Below are 27,821 nucleotides of genomic sequence, written 5' to 3' on the forward strand. Positions count from 1 at the left end.
TACAGATGAAGTCATTTGATTAAATTTGATCAATTTTGATATTGAAATATAGATTTAATGCTGGTTTCAGTGTTGGGCAGTATTTATGTCTACATAGTTTACAGCTACATAGTGATATTTTTACATTCTGGTTGAAAAACCTCTGACTTCACTCCGTATCCAGGACATGTGCTAAAAATTCATGCGTGCTAGCAGCGACTATAAAAACCGTCAGTGAGCGTTAAACGCGCGGCACATCATTCGGTTTCTGTTGCCGTGTTCTCTTTGGTCTTTTGTCATTTTTTATTTCTCGCTCTCTGTCTCTTGGGGTGAGATGAAGTATGTTGTGGTTTCTTTGGGTCTCCCACAAAGTTTGTAACTATTGCCTTGCATTTTTTTTCAATTCATATACGCAGCAATCAACAGCATGACAACCGCCAAAAAGCTTTTGTTCCCATGTGTTGTTTTAAATGCGGTTTCATGCTTGTGTTATGGGAAGCGCTGCATCACGTTTTCTTTTCTTTGTCTTTATGTTCTCTTGTGCGTTCCCCCCCAGTGGCTACGAGTTTGACTACGATTACTACAGAGAAGACTTCTATGACAGGTAAGGATGGCATCCTTCTCTCTTTTTACACTCCGCTGGTGTTGTGTAAAATGTTGGAGCTTCTAAACAAAACGACGATCACGACTGCTTCTCATTCAACCGATTATATTTACTGATTTAAACACGTCAAACACTGTTACCAAGAAGAAGAAAACGACAACGAGGAGGAAAAAGCTCTGATCCGTTACCTAGCAACCAAAACAATCCTTATTTTGCAACTTAACGTCTGAATGTTACAATAACACAACACAACACATTTCTATTTCAAATAAATCTATTATTATTATTCATCTATTGTCAGAGAAAAAAAAATATTTACAACAGTTGGGCTGCAGTCAGGGTTTGAACCCATGTACGTTTGGCTCTGGTGGTTTGAGCTATCAACAGGAGGTTAATCATGCTAAACTCTCAGAGGCCTGAGGCAGACTGTTGGCCCAAACATGTCTCTTATCGAGCCATAACGACGGAGCAAACATGGTGTTTGAAGCACTTTATTGTGCACAGAATGTGAACATGGAAACAAACAAAACAACACGATTGCTGTGACGATCAGATTTCAGGTTATGTGTAATGTATTAATTTATATCTAGCAACTAATGAACTAACGACCAATTTAGTATAAAACCAGCAATGGCTTTAACTTTAATAAGAGGTGTTCATGTAGTTTGATGTAACCGAGATCAGCTTTTCAAAGAAAGTCTTGAAATTCTGAATGTAGTGGTGAGTGGGAGCAGTTAGAGAGACAAAGATCAGATGAGATGTTAGAGAGGAGAACTGTGAGCTGTGCCATCCAAAGTCATTATAAATTACTGTTACAGATGGAAATAGATCTGTTTTGTAATGTTACAACACTGTTGTTAAGGTTTGGTTAGGTTTAAAGAAAGATCATGGTTTGGGGTAAAACATTGACTGTATATAAAGATGGAGGACATGACGGCACTCCCAAAGTGAAGCCAAAACGTCTTGTTCACCTCCTAGTGGCTTCAGTATACTCAAATATCAAATAAAATTGTCCCAAAGATGGTTTCCATCATTTCAGGTAGTTCTCACAGAGTTGGACCTTGATACTGCGTCTCCAACCCCGATCACTAGCGTGCAGGCTCTTGGTCTAAATTACGTAACAAGTGCAAAGATGGCAGCATCTGTATCTGGGATATTTAGATTTAATTTTGTACAGCGGGAGGAAGTGAAGAAGCATCATCAATTCTCATTTACAGTGTGGTTCAAAAGAATTCCTTTGCAAAGGTTTCGGAAACACCAACAGCTTCAATCGACATCTCCAATAATAACCACGTGGTTAAGGTCGGGGAACTTTTAATAGAAACAACTAATGCTGTCACTCTTCTTCAGTGAGTGACAGCATTCAGATCTCACTGGAAACTAGAGAGAAAAATCTGAAAAACTCAAACTTAGTGTGCAGAATTTAACAAAACAGTCTGTTCCCAAGTAGAAACCATCCAAAACACAGACGACTCGAACAGATAGAAAACGCCAACACTGGCAGCAGCTTAATGCTCCACCATTATCCTAACACCTGAGGTTGGGAAAAACTAGTGACATGTCATTTGTCTTTTATTTCACATTTTAAACTGTCCTCCTGGCTCAAAAACATGTTTTCTCCTGTATGTGACACAGTAAGTGATCACAGTTTATGAGGAGTCAGCTTTAGTCCTCTCAGTGTTACGTAGAACTAATGGAGTGAATCCAAATGCAACATACAGACACAGGAAACTTGGAGCCGGAGTTACAGAACTTTATTCCAAAAACTGTGGCCAAGAAAGTCTAAAATCTGAGTGGGGGAGCTGGAGCGGTCCATTAATATTGACCTCTACAGTCATGTCACAATGAAGTATCTATTATTACTCTGACAAGACCAGGGCCCTCATGTATATTTTTATCATATGTTTTCATGCACACGATGTAGGATAGGATGCATAAAAAATGAACGTGACGTGATGTGCTGGCTATGCAGCTAACTCTTGTCTGGCTCTGTGATCTCTATAAAGAGATATTTGTACACGAATGTAGAATCTGTAGGCAAAGGACCAATATTTTGGCACCAGCAGTGTTCAGGTTTCCACTTGTAGTTCGAAATTCTGACGAGTCACGTTTGATTGGGCTTTGGGGGAAGAGGCAGAACGCATTTAATTACCTTTTTTAGGAAAGGTATATGCATTTATATGCAGATATATGTAGCAGATTGGTTCTTGCTGCCGCTGTAACTTGGCAATTTCAAACTGCAAGTTGATAGTTATGATATGTGTATGAAGTAGTAGTTCGTTAGTTAGTAGTAGAGTTTACTTACTGATTGCACCCATTAAAATTTCTTTTGTTTGGAGTTCTTGTATTTGAGGTTCAGTTTTACTTTTGGTTTCTATTAAGTAAAGTCAGATAGAGTTTTTTCTTTTCCAGTTTTTTTACATCAAGAGTACTCTTTTGTTCTATTTATTTCTTTGGTTTGAGCTGCATCCACTTGAGGTTTTCCCTTAGCTAGGTCATAACAACCTGACATACGTGACTATACCGTCTTTCAGCATGAAAGCTGTTCTGTCTTTGATACATTTGATGATGACTTTCACCTGTGGCCTCATGTATAAGTGCTTCCATAGTAAAAAAAAAAAGAAAGAAAAGGCTACATCTATAGTCCTAGCATTAGGGTTAGGGTCCCTATTATGTATGTTTAAACCAATTTCAATAAGAACACAGGGCTTTGAAACTGAATCTTCAATTGGATGTGCACCAATGGGGGAACTGCTGCGGTGAAGAGGTTTTGTGTTTCACAAAAGACGGTCATGCTGGTGGGAGAAAAACAACTCTCTTGAAGCCTCTTTTGACTCCTGTCAAAATGTATCAAGCTTTGCTCGTCTTGAAATAAAACAGCCTAATGCAGAGAAGAAGGGTAATCAAGGTTTCTCAACCCTCCTGGGAGAGGAGGAGCACTCAATTACCATTCCAGTTACTTTGACTAATACAGAGCAAAGAGGGACGAGCCTTTTAGAGAGCTTATCTCATGGGTGCTGTTGAACACATGGCTTGTCCTTTGGATCTAACAAGGGGCTTTCCAGTCTTGGTGTACTTCGTTTAGCCGCTATAATCCCTTTCTGTCACTGCTTGGACATCGGTCTCCATGCTTTCACTAAAATGAGACAAGGCCATTATTTTCAGCAGATGGTGCGGCGGTGTTCTCTGGCCCGCCTGCTCAAACCAAACCACACTGCTTTGATTTTCCTCCAGGTTTTGTTCCTAAAGGTCAGCTTCGACCCCCAAATATTGTGACCTTCACAACAAGTGTCCAGTTTGGCAGTTTGGCATTGACAAAAGGTTATGAGCTTCAATATCACTGCAGAGAAGAAAGTAGTATTGCTAATTCATTAAGTTGTTAGTGTTGTGCATGAGATTTTTGTAGCTTGTAGCAACTAAAATGCCGCTTTGTAGGACAGCAATGCTCCTCATACACTTGACCTTGCACAAACCATTTCTCCATGTACACTTGATACACTTGACTCAATATGCGGTAATCTTGCTCATTCAGTTTGTTGATCTGGCCCATTGGTTATCCCATTGTTCCTCCAACACAGAGCAGATTTTTTCATCAAGTCTTGGCAGGTTGACTTAAAGTTTATGGGAAGTTTATTTACAATAGCCGAAACCCACAGGATTGTACCAGAAGGCTTTATAATAGGAGATTCATTTACTTTGACCATTGATTTGGATAAAGACAAGTCGAGTTTAAGAGTTTAAGACCACAATACTGGCTCTGTATCACACACCCCTTGGTGACCACTTGACAGTCCATTTTCAGATCAGACCAAAGAATGTCCCAAGAATATATCCTACATTTGTGAGCCTCTCTAACACTTATTGTATTCCCACCATCAGACAAAAATGTTCTACATGAAGTATAAAAGACATATAATGGGCAGATTTCTATAAAATTCAGTTGAAGCACTCGTAATCCAGCCTTTGTCTCATGTCTAATTGGAACCTCCGGCATGATCATGTAGCATCACTTCAAGATAACTTCAGAAATACCACCATGAATTTATTTTTCTCCCCTAAACCTCATCACAGATGTTCACAAAGATGCTTGTGAATATTTGGATTGGGATATTACTCATGCATGGATCTCTAAATCCTATGTTAGGCCCAGACTGTATTATTTACATTTGAAAGAAGCCTCAAACACAAGTCATAGGTTTGGAAGTAAATAACCACATAATCTAGTAACTGTCATGGCCTGATGGTTCTCCCAGGGCCAAAGTGTCTGAAATGGATGCAGAAATAACAAACCAAGAACATTCAGCAGTCTAAAACAATCCATATGTACTGCAACAGTGATACATTTTTCATTGTTTTGGCTCTGTACTCTGGTCATTGATTTCCAATAAAACAGCCATTACAGTGCTGACTTTTAGCTTTTAGGGTTTTTTGAGGGTGTTCACATCCACATTATGTACGTAGTGGCCCATTTTAAACATGCCCCCAGTTTTCAGTCACACAATAATCAAACATATAAGGCAGCCAAGGTAGATATATGAACGGTCTTCTCGAACCAAGTCAGTCACGTGGCTGAAAGCAAAAGCGAAGAACCAGACCGGGCCAGATCTGCTGCTATATCACACTTCTGGGAAGGTTTTAACTGGCTGCCACAAGTTCATCTGTAAGTTTGAATGTTGAGTGATAAGGCAAGTGTCCATCTGACTGTTGCGTTGTTTTATTGAGTTACCTTTTGTTTATATGCCTGTTCTATCTATTCATTTTCTAACCATCCCAGTCCAGGTTATGGTGTTAGCAGGCTGAGCAAACTACCCCAGCTACTTGAGGATCCCAAGGCAGCCCTGGGCCAGATGGAATATATAATCCCTCCTCCTAGTTTGACATGCCGGGAATACTTCCACAGGGACACATCCTAATCAGAAATACCATAACTTGCTCTTTTCAATGTGAAGGAGCTGTGTAGCTGTGCTACTCTGGGCTCCTTCTGAGGGTCAGCCCAGCCACCCTGCGACGAAAGCAAAATAGTACGAGATTCAACACAGCGATCTTCTCACCACAAGCTGTCTTCCTTAATGTCTCACCATCCATTCCTCCACATCCATTCCCACTCTAAACTAGAGGCAGAGAAATCCTGCTGAGCTCTCCTGGACAAACATCTGTCTTAACAGATGTTGAAACATGCTGACCAGCTGGGCCGCAGACCTTCAGTGATGATTTACACCCGTCACTGTGATCTGGCAGCCTCACTCCCTTCCTCCCATTTTCAGCCTATAAATGATATATGCATACACACACATGCACATATATACACACAGACATACACAGTTCATTTGCAGTGCTGCTACTTCCTTGAAAGTGAGAGGTCAAGTTCGTTATGTCTTGCTGGTTTCCTTTTCAAATCTGTGAACGGATGTTTCTTTGACTGTTTTAATGTTATTTTATATTCCCTACATCAAAACCTGACCTACTATCATCTGACTAGAAATCAAGTTTATTAATCTCCTGAAGTATGATCTATACAGTAAATCTGCAGATTATTTTCTTTATTTAGCAAAACATACAACTTATGGTAGAAATAAAATATCCAAAGTGCTAAAACACAGACTGCAGTGGACAATATCTCATAGAGCTTGCCAAAGGGAGTTCAGTGTTGTCAGAATAGTTTAATTAAATCACTATATTCCATAAAGGTCTACCAATATGTCCAAAATTAACAAAACTTAATCAACACATCCCTCACAAAGTTTCACTACAAACAAGTTGTGTTGTGTTTTGTGGAATTTACCCTTCAGCTGTTAAAACTTAATAGTTTGAGCTTTACTCATTTTAGTCTCTCGAACCTAAGAACACATTGTCATCCTTTCTTTACCAGGATTCAAGTTTATTTTTATGTAGTTTATCCATTATTATACATATAAACTCCCAAACAACTGGGGTACCAGTGCACCACCAGGCCATCACTATTTCACCAATGCAGCCTTAGAAATATTATTTTTCCACTTATATTTGGATATGCCTTTGGTATTAACTCAATTAAACTACAACTTTCCAATGTGTAAAAAAAGTTATATGCAATAAAGTTGAATGACACACGACAAAAGTATTGCAGTAAGAAAAAGAGCTAAACCGTTAGTTCTTCTACCTGTTAATTAACAGCTGCGTTGGTGCATGTTGGCAGGTTAGTACCTCCACTCTTAAAATGGACTACCCACTTCTGAATGCAATTAAACACATAATTTGTTACCAAGCTGTCATGCAATAAACACCTCACTTTGCAGAGGCAAGGAGCTTTCCCAATAACTTAAAAACAACATTGGCAGTGGCACCAGTTACCAATGGATTTCTTTTATCGCCCAAATATTCCTGTAAGCACCATTGAGAATTATCTACAAGTGGAAGGAACATCCCTCTATCATCAACCAACCACTCACAGGAGCTCCTTGCAAGATTTCTAACCAAGCAGTCAGAAAGTTAGTAGCCAAGGACGAGTCGAAAAGAGCTCGAGAAAGACCTGAAAGCAGCTGATGTGGACATCATAGAGCAAACAATAGCTTCTTTCAAGTTTGCTACATTTGGAGAAGCCTGTAGATTATTGGGAGACTTTTGGAGGTGGCAGAATCATACAGGGCTGTTTCTTTTCTCGTGTTACTGGCAGAATCCAAATCATTGAATGAGAGGTGGGAAAGTCTTGAGAAGTCTTGCCATCCACCAGGACAATAAAGATTGAGATGTGGGTTGACCTTCCAGCAGGTTAACAATCTAAATCATACCTGCAAAGGAGACTGTTGATTGTTCCAGAGGTGTTTGACTGGTCAATCACCAAGTAGAACATTTGTGAATCAAGATTCACCAGCAGCTCCCCTGAATCTTCAATATTTAAACACTGAGCCAAACTCCTACTACAGTGTGTGAACAGTGTGAGAGATTGTTTTTTCTGTACAGGAAACATCTTAAAGCTTTTCTACCAAGCATGAGAGACATTTCAGTTAGCATGCTCAATTCTTCCTCTTGAATTCCCCACCATTGTATACTGTATGTATATAGTATAATTATTGAACTGTGGTTTACCCCAGAAAATCAGGCTGACTTGTGTTGACACTGTGGAAAATTAGGATTATACTTTAAAATCATCTAATACCGTAGATATCCAGTCTGATGACACTAAAATCCGATCATTGCAATCACTGCAGGAGAAATAAACATAGTGAACGAATGTTTTTAAATCCAGTGCTGGATCTAACTTCTTTTTCTTTAACATCCTCCTGACTGCCCTCGTCTCTCTCTCTCTTTTTTCAGGTTGTTTGAGTACCGTGGCCGGGTGTCTCCGGTCCCTCGGGTGGTGCCTGTGAAGCGCCCACGGGTGGCGGTGCCTCTGGTACGACGGGTCAAATCTCTGCCGGTCAAGCTGCTGGCACGTAACGCCTCTGTCCTCCCCACAAGCAACGGTAACAAACAGAAACGTGAGTCCCACCCTCTGTCTGTCTGTCTGATTAAATAAACATGTGTCACTCGTTACTGTAAGCCAATAAATGCCGTATATGGAACAGACTTGAGGTTGTACTAAATATCAGCACACTGCGATTAACTATGACTATTGTCATTATATTAATATTGTTGGTGGAAGTCCGACTATATTAGTAAACCGCCCTCCCCCTTTTCCCTCTCATTGATTTATCTCTTCTGATTCTGACTCCAACCTCGTGACCCCAAACCTCGTTTTTCATAAATCTTTCATGTCTGTCTTTTACATGTCAGTGGAAGGTTCAAGCATCAGGGCGACTGTTGTCACTTTCTTTTTTCATTTTGTTCATTAAACATTCATTTCACATCATGTTCAGATTCTGGATCTGAAGAGAGATGAGGACGTTCCGTCAGCTTCTTTTATATCTGACTCTGACCTGAACCTTTCTATCCCAGCAGCTCAGAGTTTCGCTGAATTTCACATTTCGTGTGCAGACTTCACAAAGCCGTTCACGTCACTGATTCGTGTCTTTCTGTGAACTCATCAAACTTGCATTTCAAATGGTTTTGAAAAGCAGTGTCAAAATATGCTGTGAAACATTAAGCAAGATTTGAAAACATGACTTAACTTTCACTGACCGTAACTCACCCTTGTATCTCGCAAGTAGTCAAACTATGGTGCACGGACCACTTTGTCCGTGATTTGCACTCTTCGAAATACATTTTTTTTAAAACTTCAATTGACAATTTAAAAAACGATGAGATGAGTGGAGGTAAAATGAACTTCTCAAAAACACTGCAATTGTGCACTATTAATAAACACCAGGTTTTCTCACACCTGAACACCTGAATTCGAAGTGACTTTTTAAAGCAACTACAAAAATGTAAAATGAAGTTACTATGTAAAAAAATTTTATTTTAACGTAATTTTCCATGAATTTACTGGGTACTAAGTTGCAGTAATAATACAGTAAAAATGATGAATTACAAGTTATTACTGTGATTTTGGTACAGCACCATACGATAACAGTAATGTTGTGGTTGGGTTACCGCAAAAACTCAGTACATTGCTGGGATGTTACTGTAAGTTGTTGTGAACTTACAGGAATGATTATTACGTACTCATATTGTTATTTTACATAAAAATACTGTATTTTCTGCAGTAATATTGTGTCTGGTAGCAACACAATACAATAATTTGATTTTCATCTATATTACTGTGAAATAATTACAATATATTGGTGTGTATTTACTGCAATTATTAGCCAGTAATTTACTGTCAAACTACGCTACTTTATTTCAACGTTAGTCATGATGGTGATACTTGGAGAGCCTGATATTTTCTGAAGTGACCCATGTGATCGTCGCTTCTAGCACTGGCCAGCAGCTCTTCTTTTGATATTTGGCAGCTCAGGTTTGATTTTATGGGTAATAAGAAACTGAATGCCAAAAGTCCCGAATTGTTAACCTTTGCATCATAACGTTAGAGTAGTACAACTCATCAGCTCCATATTTGCTCTCTTAGTGTTCCCTATGGGTATCATTATAGATCTACTCAGCCAAGTCTCGCATGTCATTTTCAACTATGACAATTAATTGAAACCAGAATGGATCAACACTTTTCAAACAAACATTTAAAAACAAACATGCATTTCATTATCAGTTCAAATATGAATAACTCAACTTGTTGATTTAAGACAATGTAGTTTTACTTGGCAAAATGTTGTGTTATGTTATTTCATAAAACTTCATGAACATCAAGCAGCACGCCAAAAATAAGAACATGCATTGCCAAAATAAATGGAAAAATTTGTATTTTTGTATTTGTTAAAATATGCAGTGCATTTGCAGAGATTCATAAAAGATTTTTTTCATTTTGTGTAATTCATGAAAAACAAAATGAAACTTAAAGAGCATTACATCATTTATTGATTTACATTGAAGAACGTATCCTAAATTATTCCCTAAAGGAACATCACCTTCTCTCTTGCTGCCTCCTCGACAGTGAGTGTTCAAGGACACCTCAGCAGTGGGATCTCTGGCAGACTGAAGGGCTCCTGTTCCCACAGTTTTCAGGTGCATTATATGCTCCTGCTGTCTGAATGAGCAGTGGCACCTCTGAGGACAGAGAGCGTGAGCTCGCATCACAATGATTGATGTTCTCGGTCTGCCCATGTTGGTGACAGATTAACATTTTAGAGGTAACTAGAAAATTCCTGCAGAAATTTTGAGAGGGACGAGTGGGCTGTTGCCGGGGGTCTGAGCATGTTAGCATTAGCATGTATTTAATTCTTAGTGGCTGACGCGCTAGCAGTTAGCATTAGCATTCATTTCAGCATTGGCCGCTAATGTTAGCAGCAGTTATCATGTCTGCTCTGCTGTCGCTGTCATTTTAGACACACAAGTTCAAATTAAGTGCCAATAACTGCTAAAATGGGCTTCTGCCTGCCGGCCCAAATCAGCGGAGCAGTTATTGAATACACATATAGTCTTTTATTTTGAAGGGACTTTTATTTTGAAAATAGCCCCTCCCCTCTCTCCTCCTTCAGGTAGGCTTGAGGTTGCCAAGCAACCAGGACCAACTGCCGGCCCTAATCAGCAGAGCAGTTACTGCACCTGTTAGAATGTCAGTTGGAAATGCTGACAGAGAGAGAGAGAAAATGCTGAGACCACCCCTCGAACAGGAAGGATTTCTGGCCAAACCGTATTTCCAATCATTGAACTGAAATCACTGGGAGCATCCTGAGCCCTTCCTGAACGTCTACATAGTTATTTTGTGTTGATAAAGTGAAGAAATGTGACCTTTAGAGCGATTCAAAGAAGCGTTACTTCTGCTTTCCTCCAGAAATGTTCCCGCCTTTTTAACATGGCAGTCTATGAGGCTGTGGATGGGTGTTGGTGGCGCATCTTTGTGTGTTACGCCAAAACTATAAGGCTGACAGCTTTAGCAGACGAATGTGAGTGAGAAGACAAATTTTCCTACGTTTCTATGTATAAATCATGTCTGTAGTGGGGCATTTGAGGCCACGGTAGTCGAATACGTTTTATTTTTTCACTGATTTTTCTCTCGGCTCCTCACTCTAGCTGATGATGTCATCCACTCTAGGGCAAACATTCCGCCACATACACACCCATTATAAACCCAGAAATTTGAGTAAAAACCTGCTCAACTTTGAGCCTTGATAGTTTAAAAACGGTAAAAGCTGTCGATGAGTGAAGTGAATCCCAGAAGAGAAGGCAAGAGTACCTACATTTTAAAGTTTAAATGAAGTCTCTCTGTGAAAGTATGCCAGAGCAGTTCATTGTTGAAAATGTTTGTTTGTTTGTTTTTTCGGGGTTTCCCCATTTATTCCTATGTGAAATTTTTCGCAGTTTTGCGACACAAGTGCACAAGCAGTGACGGCCAACCTTTTGCCATTGTTGGTCCAGATACTACAGTATAGGTGACAGATGTGATAAAAGCTCTTAAACATTAATGTTGATGTTCATGCAATTTAAAAGAGTTGAGGTGTGTACTTTGGACTTGTATTATTTATTGTTTTTGTATTGTCGCTTTTAATGTGGTATGCACTATCCTGTGAGAGTGTGTGGGTGTGGATGTGGGTGTGTGTCTGCAAGTGCATGACTGTCCATCAAAAGACAGATGCCTCTCAGCTGGTTTGGTTTGAACTCAGATGGTTTCCTGTATGGAGACATTTCTATCAAGGCATCAAGCTAATAGAGATGTGGAGATGAGACAAGAGCGAGAGAACGGTAGCAAGGAAAAAAAAAAGAAAAAGAAATCGGTGACGGAGTAAAAAAATCTGGGATGATGCTCAGACAGACAGAGCAAAATAAATAAGGACAGATGAACTGATGAAAAGGAAGCTAGGAAGTAGACAGGTGGAGAGAAAGAAATAAGGAAGGAGTAAGTGAATGTTTAGAAAAGGTGCAAATAGATTGATGTGAGTTCATTGTAGTGAACCAAAAGCAACCACCAGATGTGTTGCCTGGCTCCAGTTGTTCTCTGCTGCCACTAATGTACTCATCACACCACCACAGATAACAAGTCATTATCTGATATTATTAATATTGTTAAAACCATTTAAAATCTGTTTTATAGACTGTATTTGAAATCTAATCGGATGCAGCTTCTTCTAAATAATAAAGTTGTGAATCATTTGAAAACCAAAACCAAAAGGCTGTCATGATTTTTGATCAAAATAACACATACAAAGAAATAACTGAGCTCCGGTTCTAAAAAGGTGAATAAGATGTCTAACCTTTGCAGTTAGTTCATCACTTTTCCCCACAGAGAGCTCCCAGAGGAGAACTCTGCTGCTGAGTTTTCCACTTCTGCTCAAGAAACTCAAAAATGCAGTTGGCACATTTTCCAGAAACTGATCAGAAGATGAACTTTTTTTTTCCACGTTGGACGACTGCATGGAAAATTGTATTTTTGTAATTCAGCACCTCCAGTTTCAGAGTGTAAAACCACTGGTTTGTTTTGTTTTTACTTTCGTTTTAATTTTCATTTTGAGACAAAACAAATGCTCATCAAGAGGGCAACATATGACCACAGCTTTCTGCTGTCACAGAAAAGATAACGCATAACACCATTATACCATTATAAGACCATACGCACATTCAAAAACAAATCAAACAATCAACAAACAAAAAAACACACACACTGTTTTAAATATTAAACAACTGTATTCGAGTATTTGTTCTGATTGCATTTAACATATGTTAAAAAACTAGCGAGTCAACAACTTTCGACAGCCAATCATCATCCAGGTCCACAGCAGCAGCTAATATCACTGCCTAGTCCAGCAGCAGTCAGCCCAGCTCGGCGTCTGTCTTTCAGCCTTTTATTTCACCAAGCTCTCACCAACCACTAAAAGTCAGCGTCCTCTTCACTCTCTTCACCTCTGCCATTATCTCCATAGAGGCTGCTGAGGTCGGGTTCTATTACCCAAACCTCCTGTGGTACAAACAATAACACTCCCCCGGTGCTCTGACCCCACAGCATGGCTAACAAACTGAGCTAACAGCAGCTACAGCTGTCAGCAGTTTACTTCACTGTCCATCATAAACTCTGTAAATCACAGAGAGTTGAGGCGGAACAGCCGGAGGACATCAGAGGGAAAACCAGAAAACATTTCCTCCATAAAATATGATCCAGTTTCACCAGAATCAGTGAAATAGTTGCTGCTGTGTGCCGTCAACACAAAGTGTATATAGAGTGAGAACAGACGTTCATATGATTACAAGTCAGCGTATAGCATCAACATGATTTCAAATCTTTTTTATGATAGAGAAGTTACACAATGGGGCTTTAAAAGTTCAGGGCTAGTGCTGGTGTCATGCTTGCAAAGGGTTTTACAGCTCACAATAGACCCGTTAGTGACTCCGGAGAAACATTTGAACATTGCAGTGTCTCTAAACTCTGTTTCAGAATCCAGAAATGTGCAGCATGATAATGTGCCATTATATTTGTAAGACTCCTAACTCGTAGATTGTGAAGGTCTGCGGACATATTAACCACAAAGTGCTAACATGTCTCTCTCTCTCTTTCTTTCTCCCTGTCTCTCTACCAGCTGTGAAAGGTACAGAGCTTCAGGCGATCAAGTCAGAGTTGACTCAGATTAAAGCCAACATCGAAGCTTTGCTGGGCAGACTGGAGCAGATCACAGAAGACACACACATCACCACCACAGGTGACACACACACACACACACACAAATAATTCAGTTATGATGGGAGTAATGAGAGCACTCACTGAAAGTGTCTTTCTCAGGGTATGTACGTGGTGCAGGAGGTTAGATCTCCAGCTTCTGCTGTCCGCATGAGAAAGATTGCTCAAAGGGACGGTTTGAAGCATAGTTTTGTTGCAACAAAGAAACAGAAGCAAGATGATTATATAATGGCAGTATTGTGAGTTATGAGATCCAAATCAATTTTATTTCTAGCAACAAATCAGAAGTAATCTCATGACTCTTTCCACTTAAATCAGGTCTGGACCGTACTCTTTAAAATTTAATTTACAGAGAACCAACAATTCCACTAGGACAGTCGACAGTTGCAAGGAAGAACTTCCTTTAAGAGGTAGAAACCTCAAGCAGAAGCTTGATATCAAAAGTGTTTTAGTGGACGTCAAGCAGGACCACAGTAGCAATTCCCGATCTAGGCGTAGCCACAAACATGAGAGCCTACAAGACGAGAAACCATCATGGGAAGTCCCATAACAGTCTAAGTGAGTAACTAAGGGATGGTTCAGACCTCCTGAGCCAGCCCAAGCTATAAGCTCTATCAAGAAGGAACGTCTTAGGGCGACTCTGTGGTTGGTTGTGAGCTGCTTTCAGTGGAGAGGAGCTTGATAGCTGAAGGCTCTGACTCCCAATCTACTTTTGGAAACCGTAGGAACCACAAGGAACCTGAAGAGCATGAAGAGGAAAAGGATTTTTAAATTTGAATGTCATTAATATCATAGTGATATTTCTTTTATATTAATACAATGTAAGTTCAGTATGAATTTAAAGTTTTTGTCAGCCTTAGTATGGAGTATTTTTATTATGATAGACAGCTTGAAGAGCCACAGGTCGGATTCGAACCCTGAGCTGCTGCAGAGGGACTGAGCCTTTGAACACGGGGCGACACCCCTAAAAGTTCAAACCAGTTTTAATCTCAACAACTAAATATCTTTTGAGTGAAAAAATGGCCAGAACATGCATACTAAATGATGAAATGATGAACGGCTAATTGCTGCAGAGATTCTTTGGGAACGACGGCACTCTGGCTGCATCCCAGCAGTTTCGAGAGGCGCTCTGTTGCTCTCGCATGCAAAGGAGCTGAAGGACGCTCAAATCTTGGCAGGTGCTTCAAGTTACATACTGGTGAAATATGAAATCCGTGAGAAAACTGTCCAAAACCCATCCTTTTAAAGTGTTTAAAGGGTTTGGAGACAACGAATCCCAACAATGATTCTCCTGACGTCACTGAGGAGGCAGATCAGGATGATCAGTGTCAGGATTTGAAGTTCATCGAAGTGAAATCCACCAGCTGTGTGTGTGTGGGAGAAACAAATGAAAGGTTTAAAACAACCTCTTCAGTGATCCTTGTTAGAAATTCCCCAAGGCTCCGACCTCTACCAGAGAGAGGCACACCATTCTTCATGGAATGATAATGATGATGATGGTATAAAGGCTCCTTCAGATCAGCGTCAGAACTGTGTCCAGAAGCAGATTTGTCTTGGTGTTTTAGTGCATAATACACATAAAGTAAGAACATCCTTCATCTATTCATCATCTGTAACAGCTTCTCCTCATCAGGGTCACGCTGGAGCTGGAGCTTATCCCAGCTGACTTAGTGTGACAGGCGGGGTACACCGTGGAAAGGGTGCCAGCTCATCACAGAGACAAACACACATAGAGACAAACAGCCATTCACACTTACAGGCCATTGAATAAGATGTCTAAGAGTGACCGATTAACCTGTTAGGTGCATGTGTTTGGATTGTGGGAAGAAAACACAGAAAGGCCCCAGCTTCTTGAGGTGACAGTACTAACCACTGCGAGGTAAAAACATAAGGAAAATAAAACTATATGATATAAATATATATGCAGTATGTTTTTAAAATGTCTGCGTGTAGTTTTTGTAGCGTGATGTTTTGGATGGTCAGCACTCTCCTGTCGGAGGGAAGTGTTTCAGAAAGTTTAGCCACAATCCTTTCTGCACATCTGTATCCTGGAGGAGCTCAGGTCCTGAAGAGATGGAGGAAGATTGACAACTCTCAACTGCCCCAACTGCTGCCACCAGGCTCCCATAGAAAGAGTTATTGAATATAGCAGGTTGCTACCTCAATCAGTCACAAATGAGATGGTGATTGGTGCGTCGATGATATGAACACTTGATTATTTGAACCAATCTGATCAAACCAGCTCTAATCTTACTGAATACTATCTAAAGATAATTTCTGTGTCCACGCCTCTTGCCCATTGTCAGCCAGGATCGTCTCCAGCCCTCCAAGACCTTGATAAAGAAATAAACAGTTATGGTAAATGGATGGATGGATGATAGAGTCTCACTTCCTTATCAGAAACTCTCTGGCAGCCATGTGTCCTCAGGAGAAATAATAGAATTGTCACATCAAGCGAAACGAGCAGGAAATGACATGAAATATATTTGATCTCAGTGATATTACTTCCTGCGTTGTCCTCTGAAGACATGCGTTGTGTTTTTTGATGTCTCAGTCGTAAATGAAGAAGTCACTGAGGCCACATCTTTATTCGCCTTAGACTGTAAATCAGGCCTAACTCGTGCCTGCTGATACTGCCAGTGGAAAGAAAGCGTGTGCAAGGAAAAGCCAAAAGAAAAACGGACTGTGGATTTTTTTTATTTTATTATTCCATTATCAATAAATTCAAGATTTATTCGTTTATTTCTTTTGAAAATGGAAATTATCTGCTCGGCTCCACATTCCTCCACTCAACTAAATCAAAATCTTGGCAAATCTTTTATTTGTGCTATACAGCATCTGAAATTTGTAAATATTCTTTGAAATTATTGCTCAATATATTTAGAAAATTGTGTAACAAAATTTAAAGCTGAGGAGGCTTTAACAGAAGAAACAATGATGTGTGAACGGTTTTTGTCAATACTGCTCCATTTTCCATCGATTCAGACTTTGACAAAGTGCCGCCATGAGACTCGAGATAAGATGAGAAACATTTCTGTGCAAATAGATTTCACAAAAATATAAATTATAACAAAGTAACAACATTTGTATTTTAGGTATTATGAAAAAATCTGCCATGAATACACACAACAAACCACAAAACTAACAGTGTTCAGCACATAACTCTACATGTAATGTGCCTGTGCGATGAAGTGTTCATCAAGCATGCAGTGATTCTCGTTTCCCAGGTGGCAAAGCAGAGAAAGTAGAGCTGCACATATCCGTCCTGAGCTTTTCTTCAGGTTTTCCTGAAGCATACAGTGACGCAGATGGTCATTGGAAGTCGAGATTATCGTACCGTGCAGCAACAGTAAAGTCATGAAAGTTGCTCAGGGCCAAATCAGACCAATAATATGTTTGCACAGAAATGACACTGAACACGGCTTGATGAAGACATCAATGAACACCAGGCCACGACGCATGAGAATGTATTTAACAAATATTTCCATTTTATCTTTGGACCTGTTTAAATTGAGAGCTCTGATTTGTCTTTTTGTTGGTTTGTTCATAACTGAAGTTAAAAAAAAAAAAATCAGTGATTTATATTAGATTGAGACAAAAATATCATCTAAAGAAAGAACATACTTGATTCGAAGTAATAAACTGGATATTTATTTCTTCTGGCACGTTGAGCATTTTTTGGTTTATTGGGCAACCTGAGAAAAGACGGAGGTATTTATGTGAGGAGAGGTTCATGTGCAGGATACGCCTGAGCAGCATTTTCAAAAATATTTCAGTGTTTCCAAGTTTTTTGTTTGGGTTATTTGTTTATTTCAGTTTCACGTCAGCAGTTCCATGACGTGTGTGGCAGGACTCCTGTATTGAGACCACTCTGGAAATCAGGTCATTTGTTATTCACGGTGGTTTGGGCCTATAAGGTGTTTGTCTCTCTGTGTGATGAACTGGCAACTTCTCCAGGGTGTACTCCCCCTCTCACCGAATGTCAGCTGGATAAGTAGATAGATAAGTTTTTAACACACATGAGAAATAAAAATCATATCAAAAACAGGGTAATTATTCCTACATACCAAAGCAAAACTAAAGATCACAAAACAAAAAAGAGCATACAGTTAGGAGCAGTCATCAGTCTGACATCTGTTCATATCTCTCTTAAGTATAATTACAGTACAAGCCGAGGATAACAGCACACACAAGAGCCCACAGGGACACAAAGACATATTTCTCCCATCTGCTGTCAGCCTGTGATTCAGTAAAGAAGACTTCAGATTTCTGGACCTGCACAGTCTGAAGGGGGGTGTGGTCATCCTGAGGCTCAGAGCTCTGAAAAGCAGCTTGCACTTACTAAGTGGAATATTTTGTCATCAGTGTATATTCTGACCTCTGAATGTATGATCATGGTGCAGAAACAAGAGCTTATTGTAAAATATCACGAGGCTGAGGACAGACACAGTCAAACACAGTGTAAAATTAAAAAACACTTTCTTTGAATACAGTTTTTTTTTAAAGTTGCATTGAATTACAAACATACAAACATTTATATTCTTAATTATAAATAAGTGTTGTGTCTTTATTTTAGTCAAGACAAAACTTTGACCCCTTAAAGTTGCTAATTTCTGAAATTTTGCAAGATTGTCGACGGGAGTCAAATAATCAGGTGAAGCAGAGATACAGCATCCTATAGCAAGGATGAAATCACTTGTTAGTGCTGTTGAAAAATAAATCTGCCTATGTTATGATGTGACCACACTATGGTTGAGGTTTGGTCAGGTTTAGACACAAAAACAACTTGGTTAGGTTGAGGGAAAGGTCATTTAAATGAAAAGTACTTGGTAAAGGTTAGGGAAACAAAGGTCATTTAAATGAAAAGTACTTGGTAAAGGTTAGGGAAACATCTCGGTTTGGGTTTAAATGACTACTTTGCGAAGACTTAGGCATCTTTGTCAACATGATTACAATAATAACCATATGGATTTGGTTTGGGAACAATCTTAGACATAGTTAAAAGAAAGCGATGTAGGATTGTATCAGGAAACCGGAAGCAAACAGTGGTCTTCCATGTTAAAGTCAGGTGTTTTTAAGACGTCACTTCAAAGGACAGTCTTAAATAGAGTGTCATCTGCGTAGAAGTGGAAACAGAAGCCCATAAACACAGAATGGGGCCCATAAATATTTATTGTTTCTATTATTTATTATATCATTATATACACACATACAACCGATCAATATCTTAATTAAATACATTTAAATATAGCCTCATGCATCATATCCCAGTGAAAAGTTTGTTGCACTCAGAAATGCCGTTTCCAGCTGTGCAGTAAAAGCTCAGCGTACATGTTTACAGCTGTAACTGTCAGAGAAAAAAAATGCTAACGAACTGTAAAAATACAAAAATCACAGAAAAGAGACGCAGAGCTGAAAAGCAGAAGTAGCCACATGGAGCTGGAGTTCAGCGCTGAACTTGTATCTGCACCAGGAGCCTGGGATGCATCTTTAGATATAAAAACGAGTATGAAAAAAGGGTGTGTGTGTTTGTGTGTGTGTTTGTGTGTGTGTGTGTGTGTGTGTGTGCGTGTGCGTGCGTGTGCGTGTGCGTGTGCACAGCCTGATTCCAGGCCTCTGAATCGCTGCCGACATCTGATATTTTGCCAAACGATTCAGAGGTCTGGTGTTGCTCTCGTGCACAGGCGGTGCCAGAGATTGTTCCTTGCTCGGTCGAGTTGGAGGCTTAACCCATTTATTTTAATGAGATTGGCTGGACTCCCCTCATTGTTTGTTGGAAGCCGCAGACCTCACAGCTTAATGTGTAAAGATAATAATAGGTAAGCAGTAATTCCTTTCTTTGCTACAAATGTGAAAATTATCATAAAGCACTGGTATTACACCATATAAGGGAACAATTCATGTTTTGTTTGCCACAAAATCATTCACATCTCAAGAATGAGCGTTTTTATTAAAGTTATTAATGTCTGAGAAGAATCCCAGTTTACCTATCATGAACAGACTACTATAAAACACCAGTAACAGAATATATAATATAATGTATATAAATTCACCCTCAGCACAGTTGTCATGAACGGGGAAATTAGCTACAGAGACCAAAACTGTTTTTTGTACCAGGCTGTAAACATGTTTATTTCTGCTGTGAAGTTGGACATTTGGACATGGGGACTTATGGAGACTGACTCACTTCTGGAGCCAGCCTCAAGTGGACGTTCAAGGAATTACAGTTTTTGGCACTTCATTTCCCAGCCAAGGAAGGTTCAGCTTGCCTTGAAGTCAAAAATGAAATGACCCAAGCTTTAGTCTTAACACTGTAGGTCATGCACATCACACCAGGCCTGAATCACCCGACTAATAGTACTAACAGCACCGTCTGGAGGGAGGAGGCTAAGTTAAAGTATTCAGCCTTTTAAAAATTAATAAAAATCAGTCAACTCTTAATCAATACATCAAATCAGGCTCTCCTGGAAACAAGGAAGCTCCATGGATTAGAACTTCCATGTCATTTCATACAGTTTTCTAATATTCATGTTTTTGTGTCTGTGTGTGTTCGTGCAGAGCTGAGGAAGGCAGAGGAGTGTAAGAGCGAGGAGGCGTGGCAGGAAGACGAGGAGTCGAGCTCAGAGCTGGAGGACGAGGAGGAGCACAGACAGAACAGCGAAGCTGAAGAGGAGGAAGACGAGGAGGAGGAAGAGGAGGAAGAGGAGGAGGGAGAGCACACGCAGGACAACATCCACGACCATATGCCGGTATTTACACCTGTGAGGGAAAGAGAGAGAGCTCTGACGTGTGGAGCTCTCAATGAAAAATAAATAAAACTCCAGTCTGGCATGTTGTTTTTATGGTTTGGCATCTTAACTGGGAGCGGAAAGTTGTGTACAGACAGACAAACGCGACCAATCACCAATCTTGGCATAGCTGCGATGCACGAGAACCTACAAGACAAGAGAGCAGAAAAACTCCAGAGAAGAAGCTAAATTAGGAACATGCATCAATGGGACATGAACAGAAGAGCTCAGCAGTCGAGGCTTATCACAGCATAACTGAGGCATGGACCAAGACGTCCGCAGCAACATGAAACATGGTTCATCAGACCAGGCCACCATCTTCCATTGCTCGGTGGTCCAGTTCTGATGCTCACATGACCACTGTGTGTTCTGACACCTTTATCGGTACCAGCATTAACTTTTTCAGTAGTTTGAGCTACAGCAGCTCGTTTGGTGGAGCAGCTCTCACGCCCCACATGCACCCTACTGCTAGTTCAACTCTTTCCTTCCTTGGACCTCTTGATTGTACTGACCACCGCAGACTGGAAACACCCCAACAAGAGCTGTTTGGTTCTTGTTCTCTTCTTCCATGAGGTCAAAATGTTCACTTGTGGTGGAATTATATCTCATATAGCATAATGTTTTGGCTGATCGGCAGTTGTTTATAGCAAGAAAAAAAAAGTTGTAATCGCGTACTTGATGGATTATTTGTGAGGTTATACACTTCATACCGTATTTGACGCTCTGTTGCGCTTGTTTCTCGTGGTATTCAATGTGCTCCTCCCTTCTAATTCCAGAGAACTTGTCTACAGATGGCAGATAAACTGACTTGACTCTGAAGACATTTGCCGTAAATAACACAGAAACAAAAATCCGTATGAAAATATTCCAAATTCCAGCCTTTCCCTGTTTTACATAACCATAATCTGAGGCCAGTTTCACTGAATACTTGCAGAACATATTTATGTCTGTGTTGTGACGTCTTTTCTTCTGTTGTTTTGTTCAGGAGAACAGTCGCCTATCATCAGAGATGGACTCCCTTCACCCATGAGAGGTGAGTGTTTGTTTTTTGTTGCATCACGTACGTGAGGAGACATTTCACAGTTTATTTTCTCTTCAATCGCACACCAACATAAAACCAGGAACATAACATTCTGACTTTCAGCAGCTGTGAAAGCAGACGTTTCTTTGAAACACGCCCGCGCAGTTAGGTTTATCATGTTTAAAGTTGAGTTTATTGCCTGAAACAGATTGCTCTGCATCACTGAACCGCGATCCGTCTGAAGTCCTCTGGTAAAAATGTCCTCCTGGTAGATTTGTCTCGCATTTTGTTAGCATCTCACTCAGCTCGTACAGGGTGAAGCAGTGACGTTCAGTCCAGATTCATATCAAACAGGTTTGAAATTATCTCGTGTGATTGTGTGTGAAACTCACTGTAACGCTTTGAAGGGGCAAAGCGGACATAAATCAACCTCGACTTCAAGGCTAAAGAAATGATCAGTCATATTCACTTTTTAAAAACTTCGATGAAGCGGTACAGTAAACCAGAGATGTACTGCAGAGAGCCAGAATCTCTACGTCAAGAATGCCTTGATCACACTCACACTTGAAGTTGTCCAACTGAGCTGCTGCTGAACTACTGGAGTATTTGGAGGTTAAGGATCTTGGTGGTGAAGGAGAGGCCAGTTTGACTCTTTGACTTTCCCGATCCATCCTGTCATTAGCTAACAGCAGCTATAGATTGTAGAAGTTTATTTTACTGTTTATAAGAAAGAAGAAGGACATTTCATGGTTTGTGCAAGGTCGGGACATTTGTGGGAAGTAAGGGCATTTGTTAAAAAGTTGGGACACTTGTGACATCATCAAATTTGATCCAGTTTCAAATTAGGTACTTACGTACTCTACATATCTCATTCACCCATTCACACACATTCATACACTGATGGCACTGGCTGCCAGGTGCCACCTGCTCATCAGTTTTAGGAACTAACCATTCATTCACATTCCACAATTTGCAATTTGGGGTTCAGTATCTTGGAGGACAAGGACTCTTCGACATGCAGCCTGGAGGAACAGGGGATCGAACCGCTGATTTTCTTATTGGTGGACGACCCGCTCTGCCCCCGAGCCACAGCGACCCTGCATATGCAGCTGAACATACACACACACATGCCTCTGTGAATCTACAGAAAACATCCAAAGTTTGAACAGCTCAAAGTCAAAGATCTGGTTTGAATTGAGCTCTGATCCCTCTGACGTCACAAATTCACTCTGTTCCTGTTTAAATTTCTCTTCATGATCATTTCAATCATATTATACAGATCAATTGTTCTGATGAACAATGTCACAGCTTGTTAGATTAGATTTTAGTTTCACTTTTAACATTTTAAATGTAAGGTTTTTTAATGTTTTCAAATGAAAAGTCATCTTCTCTGTATAAGCAGCAGCAGCCTCAGCAGAGGAAATCTCAAAGTCTTGCAGAAAAAATAAAAAAAACATTTACAAGGAACACCTGAAACGTAGAAGTATATTTTTATAATCGCCCACCCAGCTTGTCTTTGATAATCTACGCCGATATCAGTCAAAAGAGGCCTCTCAGTGTTTGAACCAGGTGGTTATTAGAGTATCTCTACAACTGATCGTCTGAGTTAAACAAAGAAGCAAATTGCTTTGGCAAGAAATGGGAACTAAAACAACTTGGCCTCTGCATGGCTGCACCGCATACCAAGTTCTTCCAGAAATGTGGATTTGAGTCCAGCTTGTGAACTCGATCACGCCACTCAAAGTTCACAGCAAATAAGCTGTTTTCATATTGCTCCCTGTAGAGAAACTTCTTTTTCTCCTCTGAGGTTGAGGCCGTTCTGTCTGATCACTGCAGTCCTGCTGCTTTTTTGAACAGGACGTCATAGCATTCATTAACTTAAAGACTCAGAAATTGTACCACCAAATATGAATACCTTATTAAGCTTTTTCATATGAAACATGAGGAGTTTGTTGCCAGAGAATTTAAAATAAATTGTTTCAATAATTGTTTTTCTGGCATTAAATTTGATATTTAGATTTTTATTTAGGAAATTTTGAAGTAATATACGTTTATTAAATATCAAAGAACAAAGTTAATATAAAGCATGATGAAGTAAATAAGGAATCAAATGCAATATGGTTACCAACAGCATAAACAGTCTTTGCTCTTCCCAGTAACAGGTCCTGGTAGGTATGACAGATGTTTTAAACAACCTGGCAGATCTGCAATGTCAGATATGGAAAGCTGAAGTCAAATGGGGAACTTGTGCGTTTTGTTACATAAGAAAATGTCCCTCCCAGTATGTGGAGTGGTTCAGTGGTAAGTGGTAAGCCTTGGGCGAGTTGAGGGGCTGCAGCTACTTCAGAAATATTTATTTTAACGGCAGGACTGAGAGGAATGAGCATTGTAGAAGTTTGGAGTGGAAGAAACCAGATTGGGATGGTGGAAGCTGTAGCTTTTTGTTTGCTAACAAAGTAATTGTTGTATTATTTTGTTTAAATCGAAGGTTTCAATTTCTAATTTCATGTGCGGTAGTAGAGGACCTGATGAATGCGCCGGCAGTAGCTCAGTCTGTAGGGGCTTGGCTTGGAAACCAGAGGGTGGCCAGTTCAAGTCCAGCATGGACCTCAGTATGGAGCATGGACAGGTAGCTGAAGGGGTGGCAGTTCACCTCCTGGAGCAACTATTCCCTTTTCTGTCCATCACTCCATCATCTCTATGTGGTTGCATTTTGGTCCAATATAAGTAAAAAAAATTAAATCAATCCTGTCACCCATAGATGTGAAGGTGAGAGTGTGGTGGCTCCATATTGGCGGTTCTTGAATTGAAAATTGAAAATTGGCAAAGACGTGGAGTTGATGGGGACTGAGTGAAGCCTGGTTGCTAAAACCAGCTGCCTGTGGGGATTTATGGAGGTTGACTAATGTTGATGTTAATCATGTTGGTTTCCTGAAACCTGCTCCTAATCAGAATCAGAAATACTTTAATAATCCCACAGGGAAATTACGTTTTGTTACAATACTCCAGTATACAAACAAACAAAAACAACAATGGTGGTTTTAAAGGGAAACTAAAAGCTTTAAACTTTTAGCTCTTAGAGTTAAAAGAGAGTCACTGTGCTGCTATCAGGTGATTCAAAGAGATTGAATCTGAAAAGCAGGAATGTCATGTCTGCTTCTTTTTCACATACCTGACGTACACACCCTGGGTCTGTGCTTCCTTCTCTGAATTTCTCTCTTTCTAACTCATCTAAGTACTCAACCTTTAGATCCTCACCGGGCAGACTGTCTGCTTTTAATTCAAGGTCTTTCCAAGAAAAGGGGCCCACAGCACTTTATGCCTCTCCCTCACAGAGATTATCTGTTGAGTCCAAATATAATGTGAAAGATGTGAAGATCTGCCACGAGAGAACAACAGCAAGAACTGGACACGTACTTTCTTGTGTCTGTCAAGTGACATGAACTCTGAATCCCAGGTTTAGGAAAATAGATCAGCTCTACGTAGCGCTTTACGGCACTAAGTCACACAGCAGCAACTATTTCACTGATTCTGGTGAAACTGGATCATATTTTATGGAGGAAATGTTTTCTGGTTTTCCCTCTGATGTCCTCCGGCTGCTCCGCCTCAACTCTCTGTGATTTACAGAGTTTATGATGGACAGTGAAGTAAACTGCTGACAGCTGTAGCTGCTGTTAGCTCACGTTAGCTCAGTTTGTTAGCCTGGCTATCCAGACTGTGAGTTTGGCACGCCAAGGAAGTGTTAGTGTTTATACCAGAGAGGTTTTGGACCACCGGGAAGAAGAAGAGGAGGTTTTCAGGCCTGTGGAATGGGGGAATGCTGACAGGAAGCAGAGCCGGTGTCATGCCAGAACAGGAGCTGGGCAAGCTGGTAATGTAACCGCTGTTCAGCAGACTTTGTGCGGAGGACAGTGATGGAGAAAACTATAAGAAGAAGAAGAAGAAAGAGTGTCCACGTAAGAAGACTTTTAGTGGTTGGTGAGAGCTTGGTGAAATAAAAGGCTGAAAGACAGACGCCGAGCTGGGCTGACTGCTGCTGGACTAGGCAGTGATATCAGCTGCTGCTGGGGACCTGGATGATGATTGGCTGTTAGCAAAGTTGTTGGCTTACTAGTTAGTGACGAGTGCCCCCGACATGAGTCAACTATAAATCTTCTGTGGGTTTGTTCCTACCTATTATTCATCTTCCGCCCTTTTTCGCCGATTAATGCGTCCCGCAGCAGTGAGAGGACCCCAACAAATTATATATCGAAACGTGCGTTTTCATCCCGAATCGAGTGTTATTACTTTTCTAAGAGAAAATTTCTTGTAGGAATGAATGGGAATGTCTGAAAAAAAAATTCAACAGACATTTTCAACAATGAACTGCTCTGGCATACTTTCACAGAGAGACTTCATTTAAACTTTAAAGTGTAGGTACTCTTGCCTTCTCTTCAGTGATTCACTTCACTCATCGACATGGGATTGTGGAAGCTGTAGCTTTTTGTTTGCTAACAAAGTAATTGTTGTATTATTTTGTTTAAATCGAAGGTTTCAATTTCTTAATTTCTGTGCGGTTAGTAGAGGACCTGATGAATGCGCCGGCAGTAGCTCACGTCTGTAGGGGCTTGGCTTGGAAACCAGAGGGTGGCCAGTCAAGTCCAGCATGGACCTCAGTATGGAGCATGGACCGGTAGCTGAAGGGTGGCAGTTCACCTCCTGGAGCAACTATTCCCTTTTCTGTCCATCACTCCATCATCTCTATGTGGTTGCATTTTGGTCAATATAAGTAAAAAAAATTAAATCAATCCTGTCACCCATAGATGTGAAGGTGAGAGTGTGGTGGCTCCATATTGGCGGTTCGTTGAATTGAAAATTGAAAATTGGCAAAGACGTGGAGTTGATGGGGACTGAGTGAAGCCTGGTTGCTAAACCCGCTGCCTGTGGGGATTTATGGAGGTTGACTAATGTTGATGTTATCATGTTGGTTTCCTGAAACCTGCTCTAATCAGAATCAGAAATACTTTATAATCCCACAGGGAAATTACGTTTTGTTACAATACTCCAGTATACAAACAAACAAAAACAACAATGGTGGTTTTAAAGGGAAACTAAAAGCTTTAAACTTTTAGCTCTTAGAGTTAAAGAGAGTCACTGTGCTGCTATCAGGTGATTCAAAGAGATTGAATCGAAAAGCAGGAATGTCATGTCTGCTTCTTTTTCACATACCTGACGTACACCCTGGGTCTGTGCTTCCTTCTCTGAATTTCTCTCTTTCTAACTCATCTAAGTACTCAACCTTTAGATCCTCACCGGGCAGACTGTCTGCTTTTAATTCAAGGTCTTCCAGAAAAGGGGGCCCACAGCACTTTATGCCTCTCCCTCACAGAGATTATCTGTTGAGTCCAAATATAATGGGAAAGTGTGAAGATCTGCCACGAGAGAACAACAGCAAGAACTGGACACGTACTTTCTTGTGTCTGTCAAGTGACATGAACTCTGAATCCCAGGTTTAGGAAAATAGATCAGCTCTACGTAACGCTTTACGGCACTAAGTCACACAGCAGCAACTATTTCACTGATTCTGGTGAAACTGGATCATATTTTATGGAGGAAATGTTTTCTGGTTTTCCCTCTGATGTCCTCCGGCTGCTCCGCCTCAACTCTCTGTGATTTACAGAGTTTATGATGGACAGTGAAGTAAACTGCGTGACAGCTGTAGCTGCTGTTAGCTCATGTTAGCTCAGTTTGTTAGCCTGGCTATCCAGACTGTGAGTTTGGCACACCAAAGAAGTGTTAGTGTTTGTACCAGAGAGGTTTTGGACCAGCAGACTCTGTGGGGTGGACAGTGATAGAGAAAGCTGTAAGGAGAAGAAGAAAGAGTGTCCACGTAAGAAGACTTTTAGTGGTTGGTGAGAGCTTCTTCAGTGATTCACTTCACTCATCGACAGCTTTTACCGTTTTTAAACTATCAAGGCTTAAAGCTGAGCAGGTTTTTACTCAAATTTCTGGGTTTATAATGGGTGTGTATGTGGCGGAATGTTTGAGCTACAGTGGATGACATCATCAGCTAGGTGAGGAACAGAGAGAAAAATCAGTGAAAAAATAAAACGTATTCGACTACCGTGGCCTCAAATGCCCCACTACAGACATGATTTATACATAGAAACGTAGGAAAATTGTCTTCTCACTCACATTCGTCTGCTAAGCTGTCAGCCTTATAGTTTTGGCGTAACACACAAAGATGCGCCACCAACACCCATCCACAGCCTCATAGACTGCCATGTTAAAAAGGCGGGAACATTTCTGGAGGAA

The 27,821-nt window shown here is 40.4% G+C and overlaps 1 protein-coding gene across 2 annotated transcripts in view; it reads left to right on the forward strand.

Moving 5' to 3' along the window:
* Positions 1 to 27,821, forward strand: part of raly (RALY heterogeneous nuclear ribonucleoprotein) — a 119,035-nt gene that overhangs the window by 81,692 nt on the left and 9,522 nt on the right. For both annotated transcript variants that reach the window (XM_027278954.1, XM_027278955.1), the window contains exons 5-9: positions 536 to 583; positions 7,877 to 8,040; positions 13,621 to 13,740; positions 20,277 to 20,467; positions 21,492 to 21,539. In XM_027278954.1, the coding sequence (XP_027134755.1) occupies positions 536 to 583; positions 7,877 to 8,040; positions 13,621 to 13,740; positions 20,277 to 20,467; positions 21,492 to 21,536 (568 nt within the window). In that variant the 3' untranslated portion in view covers positions 21,537 to 21,539. The remainder of the gene's footprint in view (positions 1 to 535; positions 584 to 7,876; positions 8,041 to 13,620; positions 13,741 to 20,276; positions 20,468 to 21,491; positions 21,540 to 27,821) is intronic.

The sequence above is a fragment of the Larimichthys crocea genome, chromosome VI (genome assembly GCF_000972845.2).
Source record: "Larimichthys crocea isolate SSNF chromosome VI, L_crocea_2.0, whole genome shotgun sequence".
Taxonomy (NCBI): domain Eukaryota; kingdom Metazoa; phylum Chordata; class Actinopteri; family Sciaenidae; genus Larimichthys; species Larimichthys crocea.